This window comes from Carcharodon carcharias, chromosome 21 (genome assembly GCF_017639515.1).
Source record: "Carcharodon carcharias isolate sCarCar2 chromosome 21, sCarCar2.pri, whole genome shotgun sequence".
Classification (NCBI taxonomy): Eukaryota; Metazoa; Chordata; class Chondrichthyes; order Lamniformes; family Lamnidae; genus Carcharodon; species Carcharodon carcharias.
In genome coordinates this window covers 31918413-31933538 of record NC_054487.1, presented here as the reverse complement: position 1 = coordinate 31933538, position 15126 = coordinate 31918413, and the positions used below count along the sequence as shown (strand labels likewise).

The 15126-nt window shown below is 42.9% G+C and overlaps 1 protein-coding gene across 1 annotated transcript in view; it reads right to left on the bottom strand.

Moving 5' to 3' along the window:
- Window positions 1–3174: 3174 nt before the first annotated feature.
- fbln1 (fibulin 1) overlaps window positions 3175–15126 on the bottom strand; it is a 289537-nt gene continuing 277585 nt past the window's right edge. The window contains exon 17 of the mRNA XM_041215927.1: window positions 3175–5356. Coding sequence (XP_041071861.1) covers window positions 5217–5356 — 140 coding nt within the window. The 3' untranslated portion in view covers window positions 3175–5216. The remainder of the gene's footprint in view (window positions 5357–15126) is intronic.

Sequence of the window (15126 nt, the reverse complement as noted above, 5' to 3'; positions counted from 1 at the left end):
CTTTGGGTATTCTTTGATTTTACTTGCTAATAATTTTTGGTGTCCTCTCTTTACTTTCCTAATTTCCATTATCACTTCAGCCCTGTACTTTCTATACTCCTTTAGGCTTTCTACAGTATTAAGTCTTTTGTGACTGTCATAAGCTTTCTTTTTCTGCTTTATCTTGGCCTGAATGCTTCTGGTTTTCTAAGTGCTATGCCATAATAAGACCTTGAATACTATTTTGGAGCTAAACTGGTTGGAGTGTGCGCTGTGCAGACCACAACCAGTTCTACTACTGATGGAATTGATGAGCCCCATCAAAGCTGTTGAACTATCTTTTGAGCCTCTGATGAACTAGAGTACATCTCCAGGGCCCACAAAGATAATTTGGGCTGCCTCCATCCCAGAACCCCATCCTCCATAATCACGACATTCACACCTCCCCTCAACTTATCTTGCCCCTTCTACGTCTGTTCTTGAGGCTTCAGTCCGTCAAACTACACTGGGATGCCTGCATGAGCCCCTGACATATTTAATTCCTCAAATGCTCAAACCCATGGAAGTGTCTTAGACAATAGTACAGGTGCCTGGCCAGCTCACTTCAGTCAATAACCAAAAAGTCAAAAGCAACCTTAGAGTGTTCAGCAAAGGAGTTGGGGTAGCTTTATATGTCAAAGAGGTAAATATAATTGTGCAAGGGGGCAAGCCACAGAAACAACTACTTTGGTTAGAAATCTCCAATGCAAATCAACCCAAGCAACACAACAGATCATTGAATCAACATAAGGACAAATTGTTTTATCACGAATGAAAATGTGTGGAAACTTCAATTCACCCAAAAAATTTGGAAAACCCAAGGATCTAGTCAGAATTGGTGCCAGTAGTGGGAGACTTCGTCATGACTCAGTGCATAAGGGAAAAAATGAGAGGCACAGATGATCTTGATCTGGTACTTGTAAATGATAATGTTTAAGAAATAGCACCTGGGGGACAGCAATTGCACAATGATCTGAAAAGGGAGAAATTCAACCTCATTTTGTCTATTTTTCAGATGTAAAAAAAGTTGACCTGCCTCTGTGACGTGTTCCATGGGATGTAAAAAAATCCCAGAGAAGGAACATGAACGGAGTTTCTGGGGATCATCCTCAAAAATTAGTGGATAGTCAGTCCAAAATATTTTTTCTCTATTTGTAATAAGTCTGTGAGTCTGAGGACAAAATCTGGTTGCATTTATATGGTGTCAGTAGAAATCACATTAAAACTGAAAAGCTTCCACAATTGAATTAACTTAATAACTCGGACTTGAAACGTTAATGGTGTCCCTCTCCGCAGATGCTGCCAGACCTGCTGAGTTTTTCCAGGTATTTTTGTTTTTGTTAAGGAAAGCCCTGGTCCTTGATTCACTGAAACCACTGCATAAGCCGATCCATTACATTGGGTGGGCCCTCATGGCCCACATCATCAAGGGAAGGATCTTCAGGTCTGTCAGCACCAAGAAGATGAAGGTCTTAGGTCTGTCACTAATAGGGGGAGTAGGATCAAAAATAACTGACTTTATCTATTCCTATACTACAATGCCTGGCAGGGTTCTAGTCCACTGCTGGGATTCAATGCTCTGCATTTCACACTATACTTATCAAGTGTAGTTATGATTACTATTAGTAAACACATATACACATCAGAATGCTTACATAGTTAGGTGGTCAATGCTTTTGGTTATATTTTCCCTTGAAGACTCAGCATCGCAATTTGACATCATGTTGTTGAAATCGCACTTAAATTTGAAAAGAAAACATTGGGGTGAATTTTACCAAGGGGGGGGGTATTTTGCTCACTGGTAGAAAAGTCAGTCGAACCCACTGACTTTAAAAAGGGCTGACCTGCAGCAATAATACACTGGGCGTGGCCCTAACAAGGTGAGAGTGCCCCCTGCACCTCAGGGAAAGGAATTCCTATCCATCGAGGGCTGCTGTCCAATCTGATTGGCTGGCAGCTGAGTAGTCCTAGCTGCACTAGTTCACAGTAGTGCCCACTGCTGGGACTACAAGGGGGTACCCAGAAGAAGATCTATGGATGCGGGATTTACAGTTAAGTCTGGTGTTTTTGGTCACGGAGTTATCGGGGATCCTCAGGAGGGGGGGTTGGGTGTTGGTTTTGGAAGCTAGGGTGAGGTACAAAGGGGGAGGTACGATCTTGGGGGTGCCCCACAATGGGCACAGGGGACCCCCCCAAAGAAGGTACCCCCTCCCTTCCTGTCTTTTAGCCTAAGTTGCAAAAGTAGCGGCTGACCTCCATCATTTTGGCTGCCCCAGCCCAAGTACTATTGTGGTGGAGGCAGAATGAGGCCATTAATTGGCTAGTTAAGGGCCTCAATAGGCCTAAGGGCAGGCAGGCTGGCTGACCCCGACTCATCCACCGTAATATGAGAGGCAGCTTGAGGGTGGTTGGGAAGGCAGTGAGCTAGTCAGCTGTTTTATTTAACGTGCACACCGCCCCCCCACCACCGCACCACCCTGGCTACAAATACACTGGCGGAGAGCTATAAAATTCCCCCCCATTGTGTTCACATTAAATTCTTAACAATGAACAGAAAGGTGATGTTGAAATATGCTTAGTGAGTTACTGTAATGCATCATACAGACAGGACAGGCTGCAGTCACAAACTAAGATAAAAGCAAAATACTGCAGATGCTGGAAATCTGAAACAAAAACAAAAATAACTGGAAAAACTCAGCAGGTCTGACAGCATTTGTGGAGAGGAATACAGTTAATGTTTCGAGTCCGTATGACTCGTTCTGATGAAGTCATATGGACTCGAAACGTTAACTGTATTCCTCTCTGCAGATGCTATCAGACTTGCTGAGTTTTTCCAGCTATTTTTGTTTTTGTTGCAGTCACACACTGATGGCAAGGTGTCCTGGATGGTGTTGAGTTTCTTTCATGTTGTTGCAGTTGTATTCATCCAGGCATGTGGTAAGTATCCCATCAAACATCTGACTTGAATTTTGTAGATAGTGAAGAGGTTTTGAGGGTAGCTTCCAAACTTCCCATCCCTTTCCCCCTCCACCTCCGTCTCCCTTCTCACCCCTCCCCTTCACCCTCTCCCCATCGCACATCCTCTTCCCCCTTCCCCCTTGTAATTTTCAAAATATTACATATGAAACAAGTTAAAGAATAAAAGACAGTTCAAAGTTTTGATTAAAAGTAGTTTATTTTTTGTACATAAACAGCAGACCCTTTCTTTTTAAGGAATGAGCAAGTTGGTTTATACTGTCAGTTGCCTAACACCTCCAGGCAACCTGTAATATCATATCACACAAGGACTCAGTCACCCTAACTACAGCAGGTTCACTGCAAGATTTACACCAAGTCTTCCATTTCCAGTAACACATCAATAATTTTTTTGCAAATCTGCACATTCATTATCCACTGGGGTTGAGTCAAAGTCTGAGGATGGTCAAACAAGGTTACCTGGGAACTCCAACCTTTTCCAGCAGTGGTTATTTCCTTTATACAACATCTTGGTCTGTATCTGAACATTGAATGGGTTAACATATAGAACCTCAGAAACCTTTTTTTGTCCAACCTAACTTGGAGATAAACACGCTGTGGTGCTTTATAAAATAAGATTGATACATGAGAAGATGTGTGCTATTGACATATAATATATTATAAGAATAGCACAGGCAGTTTTATGGAGTATTTGACTTCAGAGGCTGACTACTATAACTGGTAGGATTGATCAAGTGCTGGAAATATCTCACCAGTCTTGGACCATAGTATCAGAGTCATTGAAAATCAAACAGTTGCATATGTTTTGCTTATGGTGAGAGTTTGCACCCAATTGTATACATGATAGTCCAAATGCAGATGCAATTGCTACTGTTTTTAATACAGTGGCAAACAACATGGTGTGGAATTTTCTGTGTACTTGTACCCAGAAAAACATGGAATTGGGCCATTAAGCCAATGCTTAATATAAAAGATCAAGGAAATCTGGGTACACGCAAACTTCCTCACTGCTTTATACCCTTCTGACGATCCCTGTGCCCAAATGCATCTTGAAACATTATAATGGTTACACCCTAGACTATAGAGCCTTTCAAGTGAATATCGTGCAATTTCGCTGTTCAAAATGAGTTTAAAATTAATCCCAGAACTTTAGCCACAGCAGGGAACAAAATTATTTTCCTTGTGTTTTATTGTAATTTTCAAAGTGATCTTTCAAAGTGATTTGTCCTTACAGAGACCTGCACTCTATTTTCTAAGTCTTTGGATGCATTTTATGGTATCAGTATAAAACAATTAAAACCGAAAAGCTTCCACAATTGCACGATCTTCATAAGTGTAGATGTTAGTCTTGTTAGAGGACTTGAATCTTTAATTTTCATACTAGAATAGATAATGCAACGGTACATTCTGCAGTCCCTGATTTCTATGTTGATTTATTTTTGTTCATGGCCATTTTTAAGTTCCTGTGTTTATTATTGAGATCGGCAGTAAATTTGAGTCTAAATAGCCATTGGTAAAATGGGTGCATGAATGTGCATAATTTTGGGTGTAACTTCCCAATTATGTCCCAACAGGAAATTCCAACCCCATGTGTTTTGAAACTATTGACACATTAGGAACACTGCAATTGTTTTTGAGGTATTTGGAGCTTGTAGAGACAGTGAATATTGCTCACCAGCCTTTTTAACACTACAAGTTATTTCGTTGAACTGACGTGGAATAACTCAAACTGTTTCAGAGCTGTGCAAACTATTAAATGGAGAGAGTCTTTAACCTACCATTTGGCTTATTTGACAAACGCTCAAATCAATTCATATTCAAATAGCTCACTGTATCACAAAAACATTATATCGTGTTAATGAAGAAATTAATGTGTCATTGCTCAGCTGACTGCACACTTCAGGTGTCAAGACTGTATGTTTTTGATGGTCTCCTTGGCTTATTCCACACTGAAATGTAATTGAACTAGTTATAAGTCTACTTGAAAAATATTAATGTAATGAAGTGAATTCATTTTAAAATGTTTTATTTGAAATATAAATTTGAGAGGAAACGTAGTTCTTTGGTAAACATGCAGCACTGCTTTAAGCATTCTAATCATACTGGTGCTGGTGTTTAGGGAGCATAAGTGAAGTACAGAAGAGTTTTTCCTGTATTATTCAGTGGTTAACAGCTGTGGCCAGTTGTGTTTGCTATAGGTTACCTTTACATGAAGAAAGCCCCTAGAACCAGTATTCCGAGATGTAGATGGTAACATACACAATGTTGCGATGAGACAGTTGCCCTGTCAAATAGTAATCCATTTCCAGCTTTAAGGTGGAAGTGAATGGTCCAATAATTGGTTTCACCATTCGAACGACACCTGGAGAGGGAAGAAAAAGGCAGGTTAACACAAAGCAACGACTCTATACTACTGACTTATCATTTCTACCATTAACAAAATCAGAAGCTCTCCTCCATATCTCTTCTCCATCTACAAGACTCAAGTCAGATGTTTGTTGGGATACTTACTACTCACCTGGATCAATACAACTACAACAAAGTGAAAGAATTTCAACACCATCCAGGACAGACAAGAATGTTAGTCAGACACCCTTGCCATTGGTTTGTGACTGCAGCCTGTCCTATCTACATGATGTACTGCCTCATTAAGCTTATTTCAATATCACCTTTATAGTATTAAGGTGTTCGGGACTGCAAAGGTTAATGAGGGTCTGGGAAAATAGTATCCCTCACATTATGATGTAGAAAGCCACATGGGAATAGTAGAATGTAGTGGTAAGTCTGGTAGAAGTCAACATGAAGATAGCACCTAGTCACAGTTGTATCCTGTATATATGTATATAGTTATGTGTTATTAATAAATAATTATTGTTCAACCATACAAGCTTCTAGATCTCTTCATGAGACACCCATACAACATGGTGGCAACAGGTGAAGGACCCCAAAATCCCTAAGAATGAACAAGTAAAGAAACTGCAATCCAATCTGAGAGAAATGCGCCTAAATTGACGTTCCTCCAATTCGATCCTCCAAGTTCAGGAAAGCAACTAGCTGGCCATAACGATTTATTCAAAAGATTTTATGCAGAATCTCTGAAGTTTAAAATGGCTCCGTAATCATGATGGGAGCCCGTTAAATCCTACCAAACATGGGAAGGAAGAAAATGATTACTACGGCGCCATTTAGAAAAAAATTAAAGCTGTACTCCCCTATGCTGACAATGGTCATGGATGATAAATCAACACTGCCAGATCTATTGGGGCAGATGGAAGGGCCAGACTAGGTGCAAAGTCGTGTGTTATGGAGAAGAAGATTTTTAAGATATATGATAGCATCAGGCTTGAATTAGAAAACAGAAGCTAAGCAAGTGAATACACTATTATATTCAGTAGGTCCAATAGTCAACAACATAATTGCTAGACAAGGAATAAATCAATCTTCCGATAACTTTGAAGAGGTCATGAAATCCTTTGACATCTACTTTACCTAAGAAGCAATAAAATTTTGGAGCAAGCAAAATTTAGCAAGAGGTATGTGTTATGAATAAACAGTTATTGTTCAACCGTACAAGACTCTAAACTTCTTCATGAGACAACATACAAACATACAACAATCTTCCTGTTAATTATTGTATCAGAAATTTTGTTAAGCTAGTGGACAAAAGGGTTTCATATGAACACAATGGGCCACAACTTCCGATGAGAGTCAGAAAGTAAAGAAACTGCAATCCAATCTGAGAGAAATGCGTCTAAATTGACGTTCCTCCAATTCGATCCTCCAAGTTCAGGAAAGCAACTAGCTGGCCATAACGATTTATTCAAAAGATTTTATGCAGAATCTCTGAAGTTTAAAATGGCTCCGTAATCATGATGGGAGCCCGTTAAATCCTACCAAACATGGGAAGGAAGAAAATGATTACTACGGCGCCATTTAGAAAAAAATTAAAGCTGTACTCCCCTATGCTGACAATGGCCCACAGAACTTAGAAGAAATAAATAGCTACTTACCTGGTCTTGAAAATTACGTTGCCACTTCCATTTGCTGGAGCTATTTGGGGCCTGTATCGAAAGACTCTGTGTCTGTGTCTCTGTGGCCCCAGCGAAGTGTAGCTCCAATGTATTCAAGGAGGCCACGCATCATATATTTAATGGCACTTGCTGCCGTAAAGCAGGTAAGTTTAAAAGGCCAGGGAATTGACAGGCCAAGATAGGTAGATAGGATTTGGGGTGTGGGGGTGTCTCGGGGTGGGTGGGGGAGGGAGAATGGGAGTCAGAGATCCAAGGGGTGTGGCCGGGGGTGTGGAGGTCCAGGGGATGAGGTTCGGAGGTCTGGGGTGGGGCATTGAGGGTTGGGGGGGCGGTGGGGAGTGTCAGGGATTCAGGAGTGGCGGAGGTTGGGAGGTGGGGATATTGGAGGTCAGTGGGAGTGTCGGAGGTCGGGAGGGTGGAGGGTCTTGGAGGTCGGGAGTGTCGGAGGTCGGGGGTTGGGGGCGTGTAGGGTGTCAGGGGATGACGGGTGTTGGGGGTTGTGGGAGTCCCATGGGGTCGGTCTGGTTACTCAGAAGTTAGAAGTAGTTTTAATTCTCTTAACTTTTTCTCAGTAACTATTGGTATAGCCCTGGCGGAACCATCTGAAGTTTGCATTTTAAATCGCATTTTTGGACGGTACCTAGCACAGCGCAATTGTCCAGAGGAAGTGTGCACTTCTAGGCAACTACCGTGCAAACCCTTACCTGGGAATTTCCCAGAGGGATTCCCCAGGGCATCTTTGGGGTACCCCACATCTTTGGGGTCTCTGACGCTGGGGAGCTTGGAAGTTACGGGCCAATATTTACTTTCATAATTTAAGTGTGATTTCAACTCGGTGATGTCAAGGTACATGCTGAGTGTTCAAGGAATCATGCAACCCATAACATTGACCATCTGTCTATATAGATACATTGTGTGAATATTCTGTATTTGCTAATAGTAATCAGAACTGCACTTGATAAATACAGCATTAAGTGCACAGAGCAATGAAAACCAGCACTGTACTAGAACTCAATCAGGGGTTGTAGAATAGGAACAGATAAAATCAGTAATTTTTGATCCTACTGCCCCCCCCCCCCCCGTATTGACATACTAAGACCTTCATCATTTTTAGTGCTGCCAGACCCAAAATCCTTCACTCAGTGCAGCGGGCCAGCAGGACTCTCTCAGCTACTGGATTGGTCTGTGCAGTGGTTTCGGTGATTCAGAATCCTGGACTTTCCTCTCCCAGTGTTGCCAGATGCTATGACCTACTTCCAGGGCTGCTGCATCACAGCTTCTCCTCCACCACTGTTGTCAGAGCCATCGCTACTGCTTCGCCTCTCGCAGCTTCCCCCACCCAGCTACATGCATGCCACAGGAAGCTTGCACCAATACCAGCAAACCCAAAACCCAAACCCCTCACAGAGTACTGCTATATTTCAAGACTACCCCACACTTTCCAGTTCTGTTAAAACACTGTGATAATACATCGCCACTGGGGAGAGAGGGTAATATACAATGAAACAAGTTTATATAGGCAGTTTCCATTATGAATGTGTATCTAGATATTTATGTTGGAAACAATTGACAGGAAATGTTTGCTAATATATAACCTGATATATGTGCACATTTCCTGCCCTTTGCAAGTCAAATGTCCATAAAGCATTAAAGCCAAATACATATTTTGGAGTCACACATGAAAAAGAAGCATAAAGAAACAAAGGCAGTTAGGTTATAGAAATGAAGACCTAGAAATTGGCATGTAAACAGGCTCTATACAGCCTGATTTCTAGGCTGAACTCTCCAGCAACATATGTACCAGAATTAAAGGATGCAATTTTTTGGAGGCAGCAGGTCCTGCCACTGAGGCTGAAAGCGGGGAACCAACCTGCCTTTGGTGGGATCTGGGGCCACATTTATGGGCAGCAGCCAATTAAGTGGCTGCTGCCAGGATGGCTAGCCTCTTAAGGATGGCAGCCTACCTGCAAGAACTGCTGGCCCAGGAACGGTGCCACTGCTGGGCCAGACCTGGAGGAAGTGGATGCAGCGATGGACATGGCACCCTCATAAACAGGTAAGTAGGGTATGGAGGTGCCGGGGTCAATCAAGCAGGCCCCAGTGAAGGGTGAGCTCGCTGAGGACAGGGGTAGCCCTAGGGGGCCCCTTTGTCAACTAAAGAGTGCGCCATCCCAGAACCAACTGGGAAGCCGCTAAGGTTTACTTAGTGGTCTCTCCACATGGCGGGGGCTTCCCAACTGCAACCCCCCTCCCCACTACCCCTTGGTGGTAAAATGCCAACAGAGGAAAGAAGGCCCCTTAACTGGCCACTTAAGTGGCTAAATTGTGCTCCGGGCAAGCTGGTGTCTACCACTTTTCCCACCGCTGGCAGTGAGAAGATGTCCTGCTTGTGCTGAGTTATTTGATCTAAGCTAGGGCAGCAATTGAGATGCTACAACTATTCCCAATGTCCCTGGGCTGGGGGAGTTGGTGGCAGAAATTCATCCAGTTTTCCTGCTTCTAATAGTTATCTAACAACACCTATTAAAATGTGCATGCTTGGCTTGACTGTGATGCCATACAGAGTTGAATGATTTGCCAACACCCGCCATTTTGGCTCACACATGTGGAGTATTTCTGTGAACAACTGTTGCCTGCAGAAAAGTATCCAATCAATAATAAGCCCCTTCAGTGAAGAACAGAATATTGGCCAAAAAAAACCAATAAATTCTATTACAACACTGCCAATAAAGAAAATTTCTGATTGCTTAAAAAAAGGGAGGTTTGTATGCAGTGTACTGCAAGAAAACAGAATCTGTAAATTATCAATCTGATATCCATTTTAGGGAATTTGCTGCAAGGCACTTTAGTGATTGTGATTACTTAGCAAATTCAGTGACTATTAGGAATTCTTAGCATAGCTTCAGAAAATGGAGTACCTGTTTCTATCAAATGATTGAATAGTTCTATTTACATTGTGCACTTAGACTTGCAAAGCTTCTTCAACAAAGTTAATAGAAAATATTAGATCACAAGGGACTAAAGAACAAGTACCATGCCGGATAGATAACAAGTTAAACTCTCATAGGCACCAGGTTCCCATTGATGGGAGCTAGGTATTCAAATGAAGCCTGGTTACAAGTTTCTAAAGGCTTTGTTTTGAGACTACTGCTGCTTTCATTTATGTTTTAGAGGAAGGCGTTTTTTTTTATTTGTAAGGCCAGGCCAGGCCAGAATTTTTTGCTCATCTTAATATCCCTTGAAAAAGTGATGGTGAGCCACTTTCTTGAACTGCTGCAGGCCATATGGTAAATTAACTGGATCTTTTATAAATTTGCAGATGGCCTGACAATGTGTATGAAGGTAAGTAATTTAGAACAAACTAGTAGGCCACAAGCTAATAATTAAGGTTAATGAGCCTGTGGAGAAGATGTAGCCAAATATAATAATATACATCTGGGACAGGAACCACAGGCAAGTTTATACCATGCAGGGATACAATTTAAAAGTTACTGATCAAGAAAAAAGTCAGTTAGATGCCATAGAATGGATGGAAAAAGGTAAATAGCAAGGTTGAGTTTGACTGATTAGCTTAACAGAAGGACTCAAGGACTCAACGTAGATCCTCTTTCAACCACCGAAGAAGGAATGTGTCCATAGGGAAAAGTTTAAAAATGCAGTAATAAACAAATGTGGTAGGAAATAAATTGTCATGCATTAAATTGAAGTTGGGTCTTTCTAATCAGAGACTGATACATAAGCAGGGTTAGATAACAAATCTGGATCAGAATGGTCAGACAACCACATTGAACAGGAGCTGAACAGAACAATCTCAAAAAAGAAATTAATGAAGCACCTAGACCCCTCTAAATTTATTGTGAAGCCTTTTTATTGGAGTGAAACTATAGCACTTTGTGTCATTGTAGATTCAGTAAGCCTGTGCAAAAGTGTATATTCAATGAATATGAGAAACATAGATCAATCAGAGCCACACCCTGGTGTGTATAAAGATTGGAGAGCTGCCTATGCCACTTGTGCTCTCTGGTGGGGCAAGTTTATTTCCAGCTGCAACTCTAGTTGTGGTTGCATAGGGATGATTTGAAGGGACTTTAAAAAAATGTTTTAAAGTGCGCATAAATTAATTCGAAGCATCCCACAAAGGCACCAGACAAATAAGCACATAATACCAAACAGCAGTTTTTATTTTTCTATTTAACATTGCTGACAGTGTGAGCAATGGATTTGTCTAGTTTCAAGTGTAGTTGGGTCTTCATGGAATCCAGAGAGACGCCACGGTCAGTAAAGACATTATAGCAGATTGTTAAACTGCTAACAACTTTGGCATAGTTTCCTCTGGGGATTCAGATTAATCAAAGGAATCTAAGGGAGAGTGAAAGAATCCAAAAATTCAAAGTCCTTGTTCTTGGTAAAAGAATTATGACTTATACAATACTCATAAAACAACAAAGAACATGGACTTAATAATGGGTCTTAGCACCACCTGGTCATGCAATACGGAGATACACCCACATCTGCTGCCTTAAATTCCATTACTACTGTTAAATTATATATAGTTAATTCAAGAAAGATCTTAGGGAGGAATTGTCCCAGAAATTTGCAAAGTCCGATAGCGGGCATTTGACCCGCCAACAGCAATGGCAGCTTTTTCAGCCGTATCATGTGGCACTTTATTTAAAAAATGCAGAGGCACGGGTTTCACGTTGGATCGCTGGTAGGGCAGCCTCTGATTCGCCTGCCATGACGTGATCTCAGGTCTCCATTAATCCAGGCGCCATATTGAAAGGTGCCCGTGCACAGAGCTAGCACTCTCTAAGGGGATAGGAAGCCGCTGGAAAATCATGGCTGCTAAAGGGAGGAAACATGCTGTCCAAAAAATTTGTGACGCCTCCCTTGGGCACCTACTGGATGCAGTGGAGACCTGTCCCGATGCCCTCTGCTCCCGGTCTGGATGAAGACCAGCAAGCAACACCACCAATCCAGCATGGGAGGTGGTGACAGAGTGATCAGCACCAACACCCTGCAAGAGGACAGCCACCCAGTGCCACAAAAGGATGAATGGTCTCCTCCATTCCACCATCACTCTCAACTCATACACTCACAAACCCATCACACATCCACAGGGATCTCACTCACTGCAAGTTCAACTGACATCACCATTTACTCTCTCACATACACCTTCACCTGCCCTGCGGGTCGTGTCCTCATTCCATCCATGGTACCACTCACCACCCACACATGCCAGGCATCTTTCTTATCTGGCCTGGCCAGCGTCCTGCTTACACTCTCTTCATCTGTATTCATGCAGGGCCACACAACAAAACAGAGAGGTTGCAGACTGGTGGAGAAATGCCCAACATCAACGTCTCCAGAAACTTTGAAAATAGAGCCATCCAGCCAGCTGACGGCGATGATCTGAACCGTTCCTGAGCTGCCTTAGCAGTGCTTAACCAAGTGGGTATCCAAAAGTGCAACATTCATCACACAACCATGCTGTTAGTGAGTTCCCCTGTTTCTCAGTCACCTGCCATGCACTAATTTTCTCTCCTTGCTTTTGCAGGCACCTCTGGAAAGCAGCCAAGATGGTCCACGAGCCAGGTCCTCAACTTCAGCCCGAAGACACCTTGGAAGAGGAATCTGATGACACCCTAATTGAAGACCTATCACAGCACTTACCCACACCCTCCACCAGCGTAGATACCCACACCTCAATGGGACTTAGTTCTAGAGTAGCCTCAGGATCACAATCTGTTGAGCACATCTCACTGGCTGATCCACAGCAGGCAGAGGCAGGCACTTGCCAGGTTTCCGGTACTTGGAGGACTGCTGAAGGCCAGAAGTCTGCTGATTCAGAGTCAGATGACAAGCCTCTGGACTCAGTCATACCTCAGTTGCTGCAGCTGCAAAGTCAAGCTCGGGAACATCATGAAGGGATGTCTGCTGCACTCCTTACATTGCAAGATACGATGGAGGAGTCCGCCCGCCTTTAGTATGAGGTGATAGCGCCAATGCAACGTCAATGCAACGAGGTCAACACTGGTAGGATGACAACTGCCATGGAGATCTTGGTGCAGGCATATGAACTGATGGCGTGGGTTCAAATTCCACCACTGCAGCTAGTGGAATTTAAATTTAATTAATAAATGATTCCCGGGATGAAGAGCTGTAGCTATGAGGATAGATTGGAGAGGTTGGGACTGTTTTCCTTGGAGTAAGTAAGGCTGAGAGGAGACTTGATAGAGGTATGCAAGATCCTGAGGGGTATGGGCAGGGTAAATAGTGAGAAACTGATCCCACTCAAGAGAACATCAAGAACTAGAGGGCACAGATTCAAAATAATTGGGAAAAGGAGTAAATATGGTGTGAGGAATTTTTTTTTCATCCAAAGGGTGGTTAGGGTCTGGAACAAAGTTCCTGAAAGGGTGGTGGAGGTAGGATCAACTGAAGCATTCAAAAGGGAATTGGATTGCTACCTGAAAAGAATGTGCAAGGTTACAGGTATAAGGCAGGGGAGTGGGACTAGGTGGAATGCTTTTTCAGAGAACCAGTGCAGACTCAGTGGGCCAAATGGCCTCCTGCTGCACTGTAAAGACACTGTCATATTGTGAAATGTGGAATATAAAGCTAGTCTCAGTAATGATGACCATGACAACTATCATCAATTGTTGTAAAAACCCAGTTGGTTCACTAATGTCCTTTAGGGAAGGAAACCTGCCATCCTTACCCAGTCATGTGACTCCATATCCACAGCAATGTGGTTGACTCTTAACTGCCCTCTGAAATGGCTGTCCAAGCCACTTAGTTCGTGGACAATCAGGGATGGGCAATAAATGCTGGCCTTTCCAGCGAAGCCCACATCACATGAAAGAATTTTAAAAAGGAGATCATGAGAGCTTCAGTAGAGCATGAGAGAAGTGGAAAGGACAGTGTTCCCCTAATGGCTCAGTAATGCATCCAGTGAGTAGCTGGGGCATGTAAAATAGGAAAGGTCCATGCTTCTTCATTCACTTACCTGTGGCATTAACTCATCCCAGCCAAGGTAGGAACAGAAGTATTACAATTAGCCTCAATATGCTGTTTTAGAGAGTGGGGAATCAGCTGGGGTGAGATAAGGAAGCTGAACACCTATAAAGCTGTAACCCAGCAAGTGATTGTAAGTTCAGGAGAGATGGGGAGGAAAAAAATCACTGAATATAATTGTCAAGAAAAAAGAAAAAAAAGCACAGGATTAAAAATACCCTGGTTGCTCCTTAACATTGTTGGGTTAGTAATTTCTCAATTAGAATCAGCATACCTAGGCCCAGAGGCTCTCTGTCTTGGCAAAAATCCCAGAAATTGTTGGAAATTCCAAGTCCTGGACCCACATGTTTCCTATTTTCATGGGGTTGGGAGTGGAGTCAGGCCTGTGTTCATGCAGGTGCAGTTTATGGAGGCAGGTGACTGTTTAAATCATCAGCTGCCTCCACTGAAGTGGGATTTGGCGTGCCAAAAGTGTGAAACCCAAAGTATGCTGATTAAACCAGGTAATAGCTGGTCTGAGCTTGATGGATTTGTTTAGTAACCAGGGTACGCCTTTAGAGAGATAAGGCATCTCTTTGGATATGGTCCTGGGGCACCTTTGGGAGAAGTAAGGGACCCTTTTGGAGATAAGGCACTCTTTGGGATTGTTAAAAGTAAACATGATTGTGCATAAAAAGTGCATAAACTCATTGGAAATGTTAAAACTGTCAAGAACTATCAAAGAACTTGCAAGCTGTCAAAGAACTTTCAAGATGTCAAAGAATCATGAAAGGATACTAGGTGAGTTGACATGGAGGGGATAAGGGCAAAGGGTGATGGGTGAGGTGCACGGGTTGCCATGAATTGGCACTAAGTTGACATAGGGACTATAAACAGCCATGGGGATGTGAGGTGGACTGGGGGTATAAGGGGCTATGGGGGGTTGGGTGAGGGACATGAGATGGCATAGGTTGGCATGGATGGGGCATAGGCAGTGTGTATGGGATGAGGGTTGGAGGGCTGTTTTGCGTTTTGTCCTGTGTCCAAATAACTTAAGCAGAGTGCCAGAGAACAGAGGTAGGCCTTCCGCCCAGCCCCCCTCAGC